An 18,283-nucleotide genomic window follows, 5' to 3' on the forward strand; every position below is an offset into this window, starting at 1 on the left:
TTCCCCAACTAGGACAACCTCATAGAATGGTTTGGGTTGGAAAGGACCTTAAAGATCATCCAGTTCCAATCCCCTGCCATGAGCAGGGACATCTTCTAGGAGACCAGGTTGCTCAAATACGTAATATGGAGCCTGATAAAGGGCAGAAGTGTGTATTTGGAGGAGAACCCAGATAAATTCTCTTCTCAGCTGCTAACCTGAATAACTGAATTTAGAGCACCATAGACTGCTGGACTTGGTTCTCCCTTCTATACTTGTGACTTGCAGTATCTGATGCTTAAAGTGCATCTTGACCACCTCAGACCCCAGCTTCCACAAAGCTCTGCCTTCCAGGCCAAAAAGAGCAATTCAGGGTCCTCCCTGCCTGAATTTTGGGTAACCACCCCCCTGAGCAGGCTCAGCATCCCACTTTGGAAGCATCTTCCCAAGCCTTAGTGCTGGGGGACCATCAAAACAACGCAGCTGATGAGGACTCTCAATAGCCAGTGCACAGCACTTCTTGTACCTCCAAGCCAAGATGTGACCGCAGCTTTCCCCAATGCCTGCCCATAAATCGTCCAACCCAGTAAACAGCCAAATTATAGCTCCCCACTATTGCTTAGCTGCTTCTGACACTAATTGCTCTGTGGAGTGTGTGCAACTGGCAATACCTTATTAAAAGTGAAATATATTATACTGTCCACTCATTGCTACTTTATAAAGATAAAGAATCCTGGCAAAGGCATCAACTCGCAACCTCAGAGCAGCCCTTGGATGCTGTGGTGCACAGAGCAGAGGCATAGAACCATGGAATGGTTAGGGTTGGAAGGGACCTTAAAGCTCATCCAGTTCCAACTGCCTAAGAGCTCATCTCGATCTCCCCTCTGGCAGGTTAAAGCCATTCCCCCTTGTCCTGTCCCTGCATCCCTCCTCCAAAGCCCCTCTCCAGGTTTCTCATGTGCTCTCCATTAGATTACAAAGAGCATTTCCATTTGGAGCCCAAGGCTTGAGTGAAGAGCGTGCTTGAGAATTTCCTCTCTGCTCATCTCCTGGTTTCCACTCAGAGGCCATCTCTTAGACCTTGGGTGAAGCCAGGCAGAGAAAGACAAGGGGATCAAACACACGCTGCCCTCCTGACAGCTTCAAGATGAGCAGAGGATGCCCCTCGACTCACAAAGCCAGACTAATTCTCTTGCTAATAATGACTTCCCATCTTCCTACCTCCAGACATCGCTGCCTGAAGCATGGTACAGCCTCTCCTGGTGATGACGCTAACCAGAGCATCAGTTGCTCCAATGGTCACATAAGCACAAACCCAAGAGCAGGGACACCTTCCACTAGAGCAGCTTGCTCCAAGCCCCATCCAGCCTTTTAGGAGCCCATGTATTGATCTCCTAGTCTCTCTCCTGTGTTTCTCAAAGGAGGAAGCCAAAACTCAGTGTTTCACATGATAACAAGTGCAGAATCCTCCACTTCAGATACGGAGCTACAACAAAGACACGTCTTTTAACACGTGTCTCTGCACATACCTCGGGCAAGTCATTTTCCCTCTTCATTCCTTGGTTTCCCTGTCTGCGAAAACAGGGACAACATTTCTCTTCTCCGTGTTAAGATCTACTAGAAACAGCCACAAGACAAGAGTAACACCTGATACCACCAAGTTTCAGTAATAAATGTTTCAATCCAGTCCCTCAGGCCTCGTCTCACCAGGTAATCTTGGAAGAGGTGTTGGGTTTGTTTTGAACTGAGGGGCTATTTTGGGTTGGGAACATGACAGGCAGCACTAGATAGGAGGCAGGCACACGGAGGATGCCATCAAAGGCACTTCTGAGTGCTCACAAAGAGATGGTGTGCAGGGAGGGCATAGAAAACCCCCCACACAGGGGGAAAATCAGCTTATGGGGACTCATTTGCAGGTAAATGGAGATTTATCCTTCCTGTACATCACAAAGAACATTAGATCTACATCCCTCCTGCACTGTGGAGAGTACAGGTGCTATTATTTATCACTTAGTGGTCATTTCCTATGTGGCGGAGACAACAGACCCACCTCCCATCAGCTCTGAGGCCCATGAGGCACTGAAACACAACGTGCAGCCTGCTTTGATTCCTGAAGGAAATGGCATGTCCTAAGCAATGGATTTGAAACAACCAGACTCTTTGGTTCACCAAGTTCAAATCCAAGCAGGATCAATACCTTCTCACTCCTGAGGTATCAGCAGGTAATTGGGTATCACGCAGTGATGAGCAACCTAGTTTGCTCAGAAGCTGCACACTTTAATCTTCATCCATTCCTGGTACACAGAATGGAGAGGGAGGAACAGATCAAAGGAGAACAGATCAAATTCAACTGCATTTGGGCCCAGATTGCAGAAAAAAGGACTCATTCTTAAGCAAAACGGCTCAGGCTTCTAAGGTTCAACATCTTGTGAGGACTCAATGCAACACAATGCAGAGGAATTGTCATCTCCCCAGAGATCACATCCCAAGCCCAAGTGTTGCTACCTTGGTTTTTAGGCTGTTCCTGACACCCCAACTACACACCAGAGCCCTCTCCAATCTCACACTGCAGCATTTGACCACCTCGACTTCTGCCTATGTTCATGGACCTCTTATTCCATTGCCCAGCCCATTGCCCCATTTCCAGCCCTGGGATGCTCATGGCATTTCAGCAAAGGGACTCATGAAAGGCCACGTTGCTTTGCCCCATGGCATCAGCCTGGCCACTGGTTCCAGTGAGGGTGAGGAGGTGTTGGTCCATGCTTTGCAAGCTGGAAGACTCCACAGACTTATCCCACCTGGCTATAGGAGGTTGCCACCCCAGGCATGGGAATGAGAGGTAGCAAAGTAGACAAGGGTGCTGGAGAAGGACTCTTCATGAGGGACTGTAGCAATAGGACAAGGGGTGATGGATTCAAACTGAAACATGGGAAGATCAGGATGGAGATAAGGAAGTTCTTCCCTGTGAGGGTGCTGAGGCGCTGGCACAGGGTGCCCAGAGAAGCTGTGGCTGCCCCATCCCTGGCAGTGCTCAAGGCCAGGTTGGACACAGGGGCTTGGAGCAAGCTGCTCCAGTGGAAGGGGTCCCTGCCCATGGCAGGGGTTGGAGCTGGATGAGCTTTAAGGTCCTTTCCAACCCAAACCATTCCATGATTTTATGGACAGCAGAAGGACCCATCTGACAGGCTCCTGCCAGTCAAAGCTAACTTTGCTGGGAGGTTTTGACATCTGACTAATTATATCGCACTGGCTGGTTGCGTTTCACTCCTCTGGTGCCAGCAGAGGAGGGGACGGCAGGAGGGTGTCTGTGCCAAATGTCCTAGCCTGTCCCTGGAAGGCTGGAGATAAGGAGGGCGAGGGACAAGCAGGGACAGAGCCCCTTTGTGTGTGATGCCTCTTGTCCCGGGTAGATAGGAGGGGGCTGCCTCGCGCTGACATTTCAGTGACCATATTAAGATGCGCCACCATGGAGACTAAATGTCATTAGGCTCATTAGGAGTGATGGCATTAAAATAAACACCAAAAAATTACAGTGGAAATTAGCCAATGCCATGAAATATAACAAAGAAATGGGCAGATCCAGTGGGGACCCTACAGCTGATGCCAACAGAGATCACCTGGATCACTGACCTGGCATGGTGGGACCCTGCTCCCCAAGGTCTCCATGGCAGGGAGTTGGAAGTATATGAGCTTTAAGGTCCCTTCCAACCCAAACCAGGCTGGGATTCTATGACTGTATATGGCCCTAAGCGTAGCCATCTGTTTGGGATAAGCCTATGGGAATTCATTCCCAGCCAGTTTCAGGGCACTCTGCACAAGGTGGCTTTAATGCCCATGTTCCCTGGGCTGCAGGCAACACATTGCCAGAACCCCTGCCAGCAGCTGCACGGTGAAGGACACATCCTGGTTGTGCTTCTACCAGGGATGGGGCTATTTTAGCAGCATCCAGGTTGCTTGGATGCTTCCCATTCAATTACTGGCCAGCACCAAGTGCGTTTTGCTTATGCACTGTGACAGGAGCGCTGCACAAGGTGCTTGGTGACAGAAGTGCTGCTTTGTCCTTGCGAAGAGAGAAACGTTCCCTCTAACCCCTTCTTGCTATGCAAGCGCCATCTCCTTTGGGACAGAGAAGTCATCAGAAGGCCCTTGCAAGATCCTGCTTATGACAGAGCAGATTTAAAAGCCCAGAGATCTCCATCCCCCTCCTTCCCTTCTGTCAAAAATTATCAGCATCATTTTCCAGCTTGCTGAACAATCAAAGTGTGGCCTATATTCACCAGAGCTCCTTCCACACGCCTCGTGCATAGCAACAAGTCCAGGGAACAGAAGCCAGGAGTAAACAGTTGCTTGAGAGGAGGCACACAGCAGAAGGATGCTTGGAGAGCACATTGTGGGGTGAAGCAAGCCTGGTTCCCCCAGGTCTCACCAGTGTGGAGCTGCTCTAAGGAATCAAAGCCCCTTTCCAAAGGACCTCTTCTTCTATGTTCTGCAATGAGCATGGGGAAAAATGTGCCTGGGCTATTTAGTTAGTGGAAATAGCAATGGTCCTGCTGCACCACAAGGAAGACCAAGCCCTCCTGCTACAGCTTCAGCTGGTCCTCATACAACAAGAAGCCACGATTATGGGGTGAGGCATAAAGGATAACAGAATCATAGAATGGTTTGGTTTGGAAAGGGCCTGAAGAGCATCCAGTTCCAACGCCCTGCCATGGACAGGGACACCTCACACTAGACCAGGTTGTTCCAAGTCCCTTCCAACCTGGCCTTGAACACTGCATTCATAAAGGATGAAGCCACATCAAGCACAGGTAACTGCATTTTCCCTCTGGGAAGCCTGCATCCCATGCATAAAACCCCACCAGTGCACAGTTCTGGTCAACACAATGGACACCCCCCATGATTTTGCTGCCCATTGGCAGCATCCCATCCCGAAGTATGGAGCCCACCTGAAGGGAAGGGTTGCTGGGCTACCCTTTCCCTGCACTTCACAGCCCACTTCAGCATCCAGAGCTGTCAATCCAGCACTTTTTCCACAGAAAAGGAAATCCAAAAATAACCCTTTCCCCCTTCCCTGCCTCATCTCACACGTGTTCGGATTGCACATGACTCTGCCGCACAGGCAACGGGGCCAACTTCCCCAGAGCCTCCCCAGGAGCCTGCTCTCAACACAGATGCACCAACGGGTCTCTGCAGCTCACCCAAGGCTGTGTCCATCTGGGAAGCCCAGCCCATGGCAACAGCTCCAGCACACAAGATCTCAAAGGTGGGTGCCAGGAGGATGGTGCCAGACTCTTCAGTGGTGCCCCAAGGACAGGATGAGGAGCAATGGCCCTGCTTCAGGTGAACTCCTTTGCAACACACTCTTCTCCGGCTCTGCCAGCAGCCCACAGCCTCCATACAGCTCAAACCAATGCCCCAAACCACCCCATGCTCTCAAAGCCTAAGCCAGGACTAGAGGAAGAGCCACCAGCTCTGAGGTCCTACTCAGCTGGACCCCATCAGCTCACAAGGGCAATGCATCCCATGCCGTTCCCACTTCTTTATCCCTACCAAGCCACCTCGCTTGGTCACCCTTTGAGGGTGATAATACAGCCCCAGAGCTTTTAAGCAGCAGGCAAGAAAGTGTTTCTTTCCTCTTAAGCATGAAACGAAGAGGAGTTCCCTGGAAAAACCCACCCACTGAGCAGCAAGTGTCAAAGCCACCTCTGTGCTGTTGCAGCACTGGTAATTATAAGTCCCATGCCTTCATTAGGGATTTGGGAGAGATGACTGGGAGGCGCGGAGATTCACAGCAGAGCTGTTATTAGTTTTAAGTTTAAATAAAGAAGAAGTGTGACAGCTGAGATCATTCCCCATCCTGCACGTACCGGCAGCTGGGAGCATCACAGGGGATGCTCGGAGCACAAGGCAAGAAGGGACAGGGACCAGTGTCCAGCTTTGCCTAACTGGGAAGGGTAAAAGGATAAGGCTGCAAAGCCCAGCATGACCACAGGGTTACAAAGAACCTGCCAGTTTTCCTCTATCCCTACCTGACTGCAGCAAAAGGATTCTCCTGGGTATCCAGGGAGGGAAAACTTAGGATTTGCACGGAGCAAAAGCTGTGTGTGCCTGTTCTCCCATCACATTCCCTCCCTACATCATCTGGAAATGAGAGCAAGTGCTGCTTCTCCCCAGCAGAAATAAAGCCCCCTTCTAAACAGCCAGCACCAGTTCTTCCCTGCCCCAGGGATGGAGGAATCAGCCTCCAAAAGGGAAACCACACTCCAAGCCTTATGCAGAGGAAGACCAAGCAGATTCTCAGGCAGCTCACCATCCTGCTAGGACCTCTCCCCAGCATCTCTGACTGATGGAGGATCTATGGCTGCAGCATCTTCCTTACCTACTACCATCCCCAGCCTTTGGAAGAGCACAGAAAACCCCTTTAAATCCCTCTTGCTCGTATTGAAATGACACTAAAGCAGAACTAATGTGCTCCAGGTGCTTATTCTTGGGCTTGGTCACAGGGATCAGCATCCCTCCTCTGCTGGTCTGACATTCCCTGCCAGAGAGAGGCGATGGCCATGTCACAGGCAGTGGTGGCAGCAGGAGAACTGTGCTCCTGCAGCAGGATGAGGGGTTTTAACTCCTGCAATAGCTGTTTCTTACCTTCAGACTGGATTTGCTGCTACCACTAAAGCCAGGCTACCCAGGCAAGGATAAGCCAGGCTCTGGGGAATGCAGAAACAAGTCCCATGTGCAAGAGGCAATGGAACAGCACTGGGGCAACTCTACAAAGCTCTATCTTGACCCATATGACCAGGAGCAGTGAAAACTGGAACCATCTATCTCAGCCTAAGAGAAAGGAGCTGCTGCCATGACAAGTCATTTCCCCAAGGCAGCAATCTAAATGTCTGAGGAAGCTGATGTGCATTGATTTTCACCACCTGTAGAGCCATCATGTCACACCACAACCGCACATTAGCCTAAGAGACTCCCTCCCGCCCGAAAATTCATTCTCCAAGTGCATCACAGCCCACCCTGGTACATCCCAAAGCAACAGCACTCCAAATGCCCAGCAGTTCAAAGCATTTCCCAACAGCTTGACAATTCAATTCCCCATCATACATCCCCATCCTGCAGTGCTGGGCTCATTAAAACCCCTCAGCATCCTTCCCATCAGGAAAAACCCACCTCAGAGAGCAAGTGATGTCCAGGAACCCACCTCCCCCAAGGCACCAGATGACAGCAGCATTAAAAGCCTTCAAAATCCTTTTCCATGCAAACTTGTCTTGCAAAGGAAGAAAAAGCTGCAGAGTAAGACACTGCCTCTGACCAGAAGGGTCAGGGTTTCATTATTGCATTAACCTTTCGTGTCTTTAGATTCCACAGGAGTAATTTGGTAATGAGATGACACGAGCCCCGATGGGAAAAAATGCATCTCTCCTAACAAAAGTAAAAGGGAGGGGGGAAGAACAGAGGTGGGAGCAAGAGAAAGAGGGATAAAACCTGGCAAATAAGCTATTACAGCTAATAATAACTTTGCGATGCTATTTTCTGCAGGAGCCTTCAAGTTGTGATGTTTCCCTTCACTCTAATTACACCTCCTAAAAGCAGGTTCCCTTCTCACTCTAACCCCCTGTGAAAATCCCGCAGGATTCCGATGAAAACGGAGAGGGGAAGAGTTCAGCCTCTGCGTATCCCAGGGGAGCATCACCTGCATCAAACACATGGGAATACGCTGCAACAAACAGCTCCCACATTCTGGGGAGGTGCAGGATCAGAGGGTTGGCAGGGACCAGTCCAATTCCCTCTGCACCAGTTCCCAGACAGGGAGACTTTGCCAACGTGAGTCAAGAGTGAAAACCCGAGCAAAATCAGTGCTGGGGCCAGATGTGACAGGGAGGGGAAACATCCCGCCTCTGCAAGCCAAAATAACAGCACAGGAGGTGTTCAAATCCCATCCTTTAAGGCACAAAAGGGTTGGTGTGGGAGCAGGAGGGCAAAGCACCCAGCAGCCTTCAGCACACTGGAATATCTCCCTTCCTCTAATGCAGGCAGCAGCTTTCAGCTTGGTGGATTAAAGGCTGAACCCAGCTGGGCAAAGTCCTGGGCTGGTTTGGCTCAGGGGACATTCAAAAGCCAAAGCAGATATTGCTGCTTAATAGAAATAAGAGGGGAAAGCTACAACTGCTTAAGCATGGATCAAGAAACCTCTCCCAAGTTACTGGGGGCTTAAACACGTGGACCTTTTCCATCTCTGGCACACACGGATGTCAGAGCTAGCCCAGGGAACTGCAGCTGGGCACCAGTAACCCACAAATGCTCCATGGCACGTCGCTGTAGGCTCCTGCAGCTTAAGGACATCCTGATGACAACACATCAAGCATCACACGTCCTCTCATTCACCCTTGCAGCCAGTTCTTTGCAATCTCAACCCAGAGGAGCCTCATCCAGTGAGAGCGTGACGGAGCCAACACTGCTCACACAGCGCTGGTGAAGCTCAGGATAACATTCCCAATAAACCCCCTTGCGTCTGGTAACGTCAGGGCGCTCACACAGCTCCATCATCCTTATGGTACTCACGTGCTCAACCAGACATGCACCATTTCGGTTGAAGGCACTGCTGGAGAGCTGGAGGCACTGCTGTTGGAGGTCCTTAACCAGCCAACGCACCACAGGATAACTCACATCATATCCCACAGGGCATCAGTGGTACCCAGCCCCATTCCAGGGCTCTTTGCTGCCATGGGATGTGGATGATCCCATGGCACGAGGCTCCACAAGCAAGATTCAGCCCGAGTCCCCTCAAACTCATCACATCTATGGACAGAGCCAGCTAACACAGCTAACCTCTCCTGCACCAACCTCATCCTCTTCCCACACATGCCAGCCCTGCCCAGCAGAGCGCTGTAACCAAACCATGGAAAGCTGCTGGAATTACAGCCGTGCCCTCCCGAGCCCAACAGAATTCCCGCTGACAGTCACAAAAATCCCCTACATTGGGTTAAAATCTGCTCTGAGCTTCAACACCCAGGCTCCATCTGCTTGCTCCGGAATCTTTTCAGCTGCTAAAAGTGCACACATCATCAGCAGCAGCCAAAAAACACCAGAGACTTTTCAGCTCCGTGGTCCACCCCCATCGCTCGCTCCTTCCCCATGGATGCAGAACAGGGCTGTGCTTGCTGCCCCACCAACCTCAGCATCCCCCCCTCATGCCATGGGGATGAGGCTGAAGCCTGTTTCAGGAGCAACCTGCAGCTCACAGAGGTTGCAGCACCTTCGCCGCAGCCCAACGTGGTCCCTCCTCGGGTACCAGATTGGGGGGTTCATTTTCACTTGGCAAAGGGAGCGAGGGGCAGGCACTCGAGTTTGGAAGCAGGGATGAGGGGGAGCGCAGGGAATAGCACAGCAAGAGGGAAGGCATAGGAGGGGCACAACTTTGAAGGGGGAAAAGCTCCCTGAGCCCATCATTTACAGCAGGAGGTTGCCCGAGGGGATGGATGGATGATGCTCAGCCGGGGAGCTGCCAGATCCCAGCCAGCCCCCACTGCAGATGCCAGCACCACTCGGGTGCCTGCCTATAGGGACAGCCCTGCCATGGGGCAGAGGCATGAGCCCCACTCCCTGAAAGCACTTGGCAATTCCCCTGCTGCAGAGCAACTCGCTGCCTGCCTGCATGTGTGCGTTCGTGCGCAATGGGCATGAAGTCCCGGTCCCCCACGCGCTCTGTATTCCCACCCTGCGAGCCGAAACCTTCCCATTCCCTGGAGACAAAGCTTTCTGCAGTACCTGGGATGAAGAGGAGGGCAGTTGTGGCCGTGAAGACGATCCAGCAGGCAGGATGGTACATCTTGGAGCTGCGGCTAGGCTAGAGGGTGATTTGCTTGCTGCTTGCGGCTGCCGCTGCTGCTTTCGTCTGCGCTGAATTCTGAGCAGGTTTAAATCCAATGTTTGCAGAGGGAGGGAGACAGAGTTAGTGAGCTGGAGAGAGACAGACGGGAGCAGGCAGTCAGTGGCTTGGATTTTTCCTTGCACACACACACACATACACACACTCACACACACACACAACTAGCAGAAGGAGCACCAGGCTCCGTGCGTGCACTGGGGGAAGCAGACCTCCTACCAGGCACCCATTGGTTCAAGATGCTGAGTGACACACGCTCACTTGCTCTTCTGCAGGGCTCACTCTGCAACCAGGGAGTTAAATGTAGGCAACGACCCCCTGAGCATCCCTCCCAGTGGTACGCAGGATGGAGGGAGCAGGTACCAGGGATGGAGGGAGCAGGTACCCAGGGATGGAGGGAGCAGGTACCCAGGATGGAGGGAGCAGGTACCCAGGATGGAGGGAGCAGGTACCCAGGATGGAGGGAGCAGGTACCCAGGATGGAGGGAGCAGGTACCAGGGATGAAGGGAGCAGGTACCTGGAGATGAAGGGAGCAAGTACCCAGGGATGGAGGGAGCAGGTACCCAGGGATGGAGGGAGCAGGTACCCGGGGATGGAGGAAGCAGGTACCAGGGATGGAAGGAGCAGGTACCCAGGGATGGAGGGAGCAGGTACCAGGGATGGAGGGAGCAGGTACCCAGGGATAGAGGGAGCAGGTACCTGGAGATGGAGAGAGCATGTACCTAGGATGGAGGAAACAGGTGGTTTGGTATGGAGGAGGAGGTACCCGGGGATGGAGGGTGTAGGTACCCAGGGATGGAGGAAACAGGTACCCGGGGATGGAGGGAGCAGGTACCAGGGATGAAAGGAGCAGGTACCAGGGATGAAGGCAGCAGGTACCAGGGATGGAGGGAGCAGGTACCAGGGGTGGAGGGAACAGGCACCCAGGGATGGAGGGAACAGGTACCCAGCGATGGAGGGAACAGGTACCAGGGATGGAGGGAGCAGGCACCAGGGATGGAGGGAGCAGGTACCAGGGATGAAGGCAGTAGGTACCAGAGATGGAGGGAGCAGGTACAAGGGATGAAAGGACTTGGAAATCTTTTGTTGCCAGCCTGAAGCTGGCTGATGGGGCAGCTACAGCTCCTTAGCTCACCCCTGCCCCTCTGTGGGCTGTGCTCCCCTCCCCAGAAGCAACCAGCAGCTTTGCCTACTGCCAATAGAGGCAAAGCAGGGAGCGATGGAAGGGTTTTAGCAAGAGTGGGTGGTTTTCACACCAAATCTCTGAAACCAAGCAGCATCTTCCCCGTGCATCCCAACCAGAGCTGGATTTGACTCCCTTCAGCATTACCAAGCCCAAAAGGATGCTGAGCGCTTGCTCCTGCAGACCCCCTGCCTGATACCATCCCATTCCCAAGGCCAAGAAGTTCTTCCTCAGGCTCTGTAATACAACCCTCCCCTTCCAGGCTGTCACAGTTCCCCTCCAATCCCGGCTTTCCCCCTTTGTCACGTTCCCAAACCCCAAGCATCCCCACACAGAGCATCAGACGCTGCTTCCCACCTCTCTGCCACGTCTCCCCTTCCCACAGCCACCCCCAAAATCACAGCATTTGCCAGCAAGGGCTTCAGTTTGCTGCAGTGCCAAAAGAACAAGGGCTGCAAAGAAGAAGTTTCCAAAAGAAACAGCACTTATTTTTGATGTTTTCTAAATAAAAAAAAGACATTTCTTATTTTGCATTCACTGCAGCTTTGTTAAAAATAAATCAGAAGCGGTTTTTTAATGCTTCAAGACAAACTCAAATGCTTCATTTTGCTCCAAACTCCCTCTTTCCCCACTAAATCAGGGATAAGAGTCCTTTCTTTTGTGTTCCAAGAATACTTTTAGGCCAATACTTTGGACTCCCAGCTGTTAACACACCAAAGCTTTTAGGCTCCTGCAGTCACAAACTCCTTCATCCCTCATCTCCCATCCCAGGGCTTCATCCTGCTCCTCTCCTTAATGCTCATCAGCCTGGGCATCCTCTCGCTATCCCCAGTCCCTCAGGACACATCAGCTCCCTGGACCTTCCCCTCCCTCAAGATTCCCATTTGCATTGAACTCATCATCTCAGGGAGTGCCTGGAAAAGAGACTCTTCACATCCAGGCACCATTCCCGGATGGAGGATGCCACTGCAAACACCCCCTTGCACACATGGAATCATGGGATCAACCAGGGTGGAAAAGAGCCCCAGCACCACAATGTCTGCCTTGTAGTGAGGATCCCAGAGCTGAGCACAGGATTCGGCCTCTCCAAACTCCCCACATCCAAACCCAGCCCCAAAACCCCAGCATCTCCCCCCCTGTTGCTGTTCTTCACCAGGTTTCCCCCACCACTTGTTGCAGCTGGGTGCAGACTACTCAGAGATGGCAAGAACATCCCTTTCCACACACCTCTTATCTCATATAACACCATAAAAGGCAGCACCAAGGAGCTGGAATGACATTTTCCATGCACAAAGCTATATCCATCATGCTCTCAAGGGGGTTCTTTTACCAGGAGAGGGATGGGAGCCACAAGGACAAACCTTCCCTGGCTTTTAGCCATTAATCTTTGTTCATTTGCTCCCCTGCATGGATAAGCCACAAGTTTTTCAGAGCTTTTAACCTCAATCCTATTCCCACATTATCCTGCTGAAAGCATCCCAGTGCTGCAGCTTTAGGAAGGAAACATGCCCAGGGAGGGTTTTCTTTTAATAGGAGTGAATTTACACTGTTCACAATAACTCTGACCTCTGAAAGAGCCAAAGCATCACTTTGCTCCAGATGAGGGCACGGCTGGACTTGGGATAAAGGTTCACCTTGATCTCAATGGTCTTTTCCAACCTGGTTGATTCTGTGAGGAAGGTGAGATTCCTGGCCTGAATTTCCTTGTAATTGGTACCCAAACAACCAACAAGAAGCAAATTCACCCTTTGCTTCACAAGTGCTTTGGGAAACCAGCTGCAAGAAGGCATTTGGGGTACCCCAGGGCTACATCCTGTATGGGCAACCCAAGACGATATCTGTCCCCGGAGGAGACTCAGCTGAACCATCCACTACAGCTTGTAACCTAACCCTAACCCTAACCCTAACCCTAAACCCACCCCAGGAAGCTCTGAATCCACCCAAGGCAAAAAGGAATATTGTTATCCTTAAGGAATCATTTCTTATATAACTGAGATGTTTGATGGGCTCAGGAGAAAGAGGTTAGAAAAGCTCTATTTGGGCAAACCTCAAACCAAAACCTTAAGTCCTTAATTCCCCCATGTACCTTTCAGTTCCCACCTGGCAACAGCCATAACCCAAATCCAACACACATTCTGACCCTCAGATTGCCAAAAACCCAGCTCTATAAATATGTATTGAGCTGGTGGAGCTTTCCTGCAATATTTAAGGTTGTTGGGGGCATTTTTGGTATCAAGCAGAGAATCTAAAATGCAGATGCAACCTTGACAGGCAGCCGCCGGTCTGGGAGGTGACATTATGGTCCCTGGGCACATCTCAACATGATTTTTATCTGTGTTTTCAGAGAGGCTTTTTTTTCCCTCCCAAGCTGTCTCAATGCATGCTCACATCTGGGACCAGCCTCCGGGGTAAAGAACCTCAGTTTTCCATAACGATATTCCCTTACGGAAAAGAGGGCTGCAGAGCATCCCAAACACGGGGCGTACCGCGTTGGCGCTTCCTGCTCCTCCCCAACCCCATCCACGCAGGGATCCCCTTCCCATCCAGTTCCAAATGGTTCCCAACTCCCCTGCACCTCTCCAATGGGCTGCTGCTTTGCCAAGTGCTCCTATTACCGGGTCTCTGCTCTCCTGCTGTTCTCAGCTGCTGGAGCAGGGAGGAAAGGATGCACACGAGGGAGGACAAGAAGAAGTATCCCAAAACCAGCTTCCTTATGGGCTTTCCCCTCTCCTGCCCGCCTCCTTCCTGTCCCCTCCGGCCCCCCTTCCTCTGTGTGAGTGCGCCTGCTTGAATGAAAGGCTACCCTTTTCTCCTTGACATCTTGTTAGAATGTGAATACAACATCTATTGATTTGCATTTCGTGCAAGGAGAAGGGGGGGGGGGTAAATCTCTTTTCTTTTATTTCCCCCCCACCCCCCCACCCCGAATGCAGAGCTACTACAGGGATATACAGAAGATGCAGGGGAGAGCATCCTGAGCTGCCTCCCCACCGCGCTCCAGCTTTATCCATCACTTTTAGCCACCCCCAACTCCCTGCACAGCACTAAATTCAGCTTGGAGACTGCAGGAGCTACATCCCTGCCCCCGGATATCCAAGTATTCCTCCCTCCAAGTGCTTCTCCATCCCTTACCGAGGGCAAACAGGGTGAGTTACCCCAGGCTGGGCAAGCAGCACGCAGCCAGCTCCATGGTGAAGGCAAACTGGGCAAGGAGACTGAATGAGCAGGAAAAGCAATGGGAGAAGCAGGATGGAGCTGCAGAGGAGATGCAGGCTCCTCTGCTGCGTTTTGAGGTGTGTATTAACCCACCTTCCACTCAGGTGTCCAGCCACCATTGTGATACAGACCCCAAGCATCCTGCTTAGCCCTGCCCTGGGGGAGCGCATCCTGCTCCTCCAAACAAGGGATGTCACCGAGGGATAAAGCCATGCAATGGGCACAGGAGAGGACCAGCATGACAAGGTGATGGCAAACAGCTCCCCCTCACCTACAGCAGCAGGGTGCTGGAAGGATTAATTACTGTTTGCAAACCCCTTTGAAGATAAAAAGAGCTCGGAACCAGGAGGGAGATGGAGACCGGGATTGGGAACCCGGTCATGGTGGGGTTTCTTATCTGGTGTGCAAGCTGCAGCCCTGGCTGGGCAAACGCCAGGTGGGTGCAGATGAAAGGGAGAAGGGGAAAATATCCCCAGCGTGAAAAAGACAGAAATCAAGCACATGCTGCTTGGGAAAAATGAGTGAGAGAGAGAGATGAAAAGGTGGGATCTAAGTCTCTAAAAGCTGGAGAGACCTGCTATTGATTCTGGCTTGGGAAGAAGGGGCCTGAACAAGAGCTGGTGCGTTGTTAAGTGCACTTAGCTCCTCTTGTTAGATGGCAGAACAGGCCCAGATGGACAGGGTACTAATTCCCATCAGGAATCATTATCAGCCACATGGGGTACCTCCAGCAGTGAAGGCAGCACTGTGAGGCCAGGAACCCCACAGCACCCCTGGGCAACCTATCCCATAAGTAGCATAAGGACAGCTGTTTGTTCCATTTAAAGAGAATTCCCTGTAGCTTAACATGTGCCTGTTGCCCTTGCATTTGCTCCCAGCCCCACAGAGCACCCCATCTCCTGGAGAAATCCTCATGGGAAGAGCCAGTGATGGAGTTTCCTCCCCTCTATAGCCATAAGGTGAATGGGCCCACTCCATAGAGCAAAGAAACAGAAGATACCTTTGCTCATAGCAATTATGCATTGCCATAGTGTACAAAACATCTCCACGCAGACATCGAGATGCTTCTGCACCACATCCCGTCTCTACACACCCCACCGCTCCGGTCCCCCCATTCCATCAGCTCCCAACACGCACTCGCCAGAGCCAGGGCAGAATTCCCTTCTCCCATTGATGGATTGAGAAAGGAGAGTTTTGCTTGGCTGGCTTTGATCAAAATGACTGAACGTTAGGGGGAATGAAAAGAAAACAGGGCAGAAACGATGCATCCTGATCCAGACGCAGGAGCTGACGGTTCAAGGATAATTCAGGCACCGCTCCCTGGGTTTTCTCTGGCTTTTTTTCCTCCTTTAAAGAATGAGAGCAAAAGAAAACAGGGGGTTTAAGCTTCTCTTCCTTTCATTTTGCACCGAGTTCAGTGGCTTTTCCTCTGTAGCTCAGGTAAGAACAGAGGGCTCCAGATTAAAGCCAAACACGGCAGCAAGCAGAAAGCTGCCAAGATGACAGAGAGGACAAAGTCAGCAAAGACAAAGGACAGGAAAGTCTGTTTTTTGCAAGATTCCCACTTTGGGGTTTTCTGGGGATTAATCCAGAAACGGGAAGCAAGCGGCATATTCAGGACTCTGATCCCAGCTTTCTCAGCCTGGATGTGGAGCTACAGGAAGCATCACCTCAGGGTGTCCAGGCTCTCACAGACATTTAATACACCCTGGATTTTTATAGCCATCTAGGTGGGTGGGCAGATGGACAGACAGACAGCACGCTAGACTGACAGCTCTAAATACCTCTCTACATGAGTGTGGGTAGCATCCAAGTGTAGTGCCTCCTGCCAGAGCATCTCACGTGCTGGCGAAACACCCAGCTCACTTCAGCCCTTGGTCCTCTTCCACAGCACCCAGAGAGACATGGTTCTGGGTGAAGACCTTGGTTTCATCACTCCCAAGCCCAGCCAGGGACCGCAAGCTGCTCTCTATAGCATCACCCACCATGACGAGCCTCTCCTTGCTAAGCTGGGATGCTTCCAACCCCAGCACTTCTCCTTGGGACCAAAACCAACCTGTTAGGAGGGGATTTGCCTACAGACATTTCTCCTCTATTGCAAAGCCAGTGAGGGGTCACCCCATAGACCACGTTTCCATTGCAAATGAGCCTGCAATGACATACTCTCGGTGTCCCCAGAGGCTCTGCTAGGAAACTTTCCCTGCTGTCTTGTTTATAGATCTATTCTTAGCTCAACTTTGCCTCATTGCAGAAAACAGCAAGGAGCCTTTCATCCCATGACCCCAAAGCACCTTAAAGAATATGAGCTGAGCTTTGTGGAGAGGAAATAGCATCCTCTCTGTCAGACAGGGGGGTGCAACCAGGGAGACAGGCAGCAGGCCAGCAAATACAGGGTACAGCAAATACACAGCAGAGGCTTTAGATGTGGCTCAAGGCAAGAGACAAGATTGAAAGCATGAGTAGTCCTTCTCCTCAACCTGAAGCCACCTCTGTGACCACTCTCCTGGTCTGTCTGCTCCAGCTAGCACCCACTGCTCTCTGCTAAAGGCATGGAGAGGTGGGAAATACATGACTGAGAGCCTGTTTTCAATCAGGAGCAGCAGAGGGGAGGTTGGCTGCAAATAGGCCCATCCTTGGGATGCTCCCAAGGGAAGGGACCTCCAGAAGGTTGTGAAGAAGCCCCCAAACCGCCTTGTTCTCACTCTGCTCCTGGATGACATCACTTTGCTTCCTTTTTGCATTGTGCTGCAATGGTGATCACCCAACTGCAAGGGCAGCCCTGCCCCAGGAGCCCCACTTAACAGCACAGTTCTGGTGTCCTCAACATCAGAAGGGCATGGAGGTGTCAAGGCCAGGTTGGACACAGGGGCTTGAAGCAACCTGGTCTAGTGGAAGGTGTCCCTGCCCATGGAAGTGGATGAGCTTTAAGATCCCTTCCAACCCAACCCATTCCATGATTCTATGCTCATCAACTAGAGGAGGGAGAGCAGGTGCCTGGAGACGGGGCACCGCATCCTCGTGCAGCACACAGAGTATTTTCCATATGCTGCCTGATCAGTTATATCAGTTTCTTCAAATGCTCTTGCACAGCTATTTCGGAGGCATCATGTGGAACCATCTGTTATGTTATATATTGCACAGAGCCCGGCCAATTTGGAGATACTGTAATTTTATCTCCTCCATTTCATATGCGGCGCAGGCATTTTGCAAGGCGCGACTTGACGGGGAATGGGAATTTGCAGAGGGATGGAACGCACGTAAATCTAAAGGCAAAGCCCAAAACTGAGTGGCAACAGCAGCTCCCACCCATCCCAGACACCAGAGAGGAGTTCTGAGGAAAGAACTTGGATATTTTGGATCTATGCCTGCATTGTCCAGGGTGGAACGCGCCTCTCCGCATCTCTCCCACTACATCCCTGCCTCCACCAGCAATGCTGCAGGGTGGAGGGATGCCTCCAGCATCTCACAGATGTCCTTTTCCCTGCTTCCCACAGCTTTTCCAGGCAGAACTACAGTTCCCCCATTCCCAAGCACACCCATGAGCCATGTCTCCCCATGCAAACCCAACATCCTTGACAAGGGATGCTCCATTCCAGGCTTTTCCCAGGGAGCAAGAGGTGGAGCCAAATATTGTGCAACTTGGCCCGATTCAAGAGCCCATCAACAAAAAGCATTTCTGCCTTGTGGGGTGAGCAGCAATGAGCCTTGACAAGCATCATGGAGGTGGGATTCTCCCCTTGAATTATCCACATGGATAACTCCATGCTGCAAAAGCAGGGGAAAGCGAGAGCTCCCAAGTTATCACTTGTAGCAGCTCTTTCTCCAGTGCCAAATGAAGTTTGGTGTCGCTCCGCTTGATCTCTTCCGATTTCATAAGGAAAAGAGACATTAAAACAGCAGAAAGCTTCAGATTTCCTGTGTTTTGTTGGCTCCCTCCTCTGGCACTTGGAAATACTTGTAGTTTGCATTAGGTCTGGCCAGGAAGTACGTGGAAATATATCCAGTGTCCTCTTTGGTT

The 18,283-nt window shown here is 51.6% G+C and overlaps 1 protein-coding gene across 2 annotated transcripts in view; it reads right to left on the minus strand.

Annotated features, from left to right (window-relative positions):
- The window catches only part of LOC133220461 (opioid-binding protein/cell adhesion molecule homolog), a 332,740-nt gene that overhangs the window by 271,240 nt on the left and 43,217 nt on the right, over nt 1-18,283 (minus strand). The window contains exon 2 of one of the 2 annotated variants that reach the window (XM_061368627.1): nt 9,748-9,939. In XM_061368627.1, coding sequence (XP_061224611.1) covers nt 9,748-9,808 — 61 coding nt within the window. In that variant the 5' untranslated portion in view covers nt 9,809-9,939. Of the gene's footprint in view, nt 1-9,747; nt 10,058-18,283 lie in introns of those variants that run through there. The other variant, XM_061368626.1, reaches the window with a different exon arrangement.

This window comes from Neopsephotus bourkii, unplaced genomic scaffold (assembly GCF_033783945.1).
Source record: "Neopsephotus bourkii isolate Nb327-2 ecotype Australia unplaced genomic scaffold, CSIRO-AGI_Nbou_v1 NB_1433, whole genome shotgun sequence".
Taxonomy (NCBI): Eukaryota; Metazoa; Chordata; class Aves; order Psittaciformes; family Psittacidae; genus Neopsephotus; species Neopsephotus bourkii.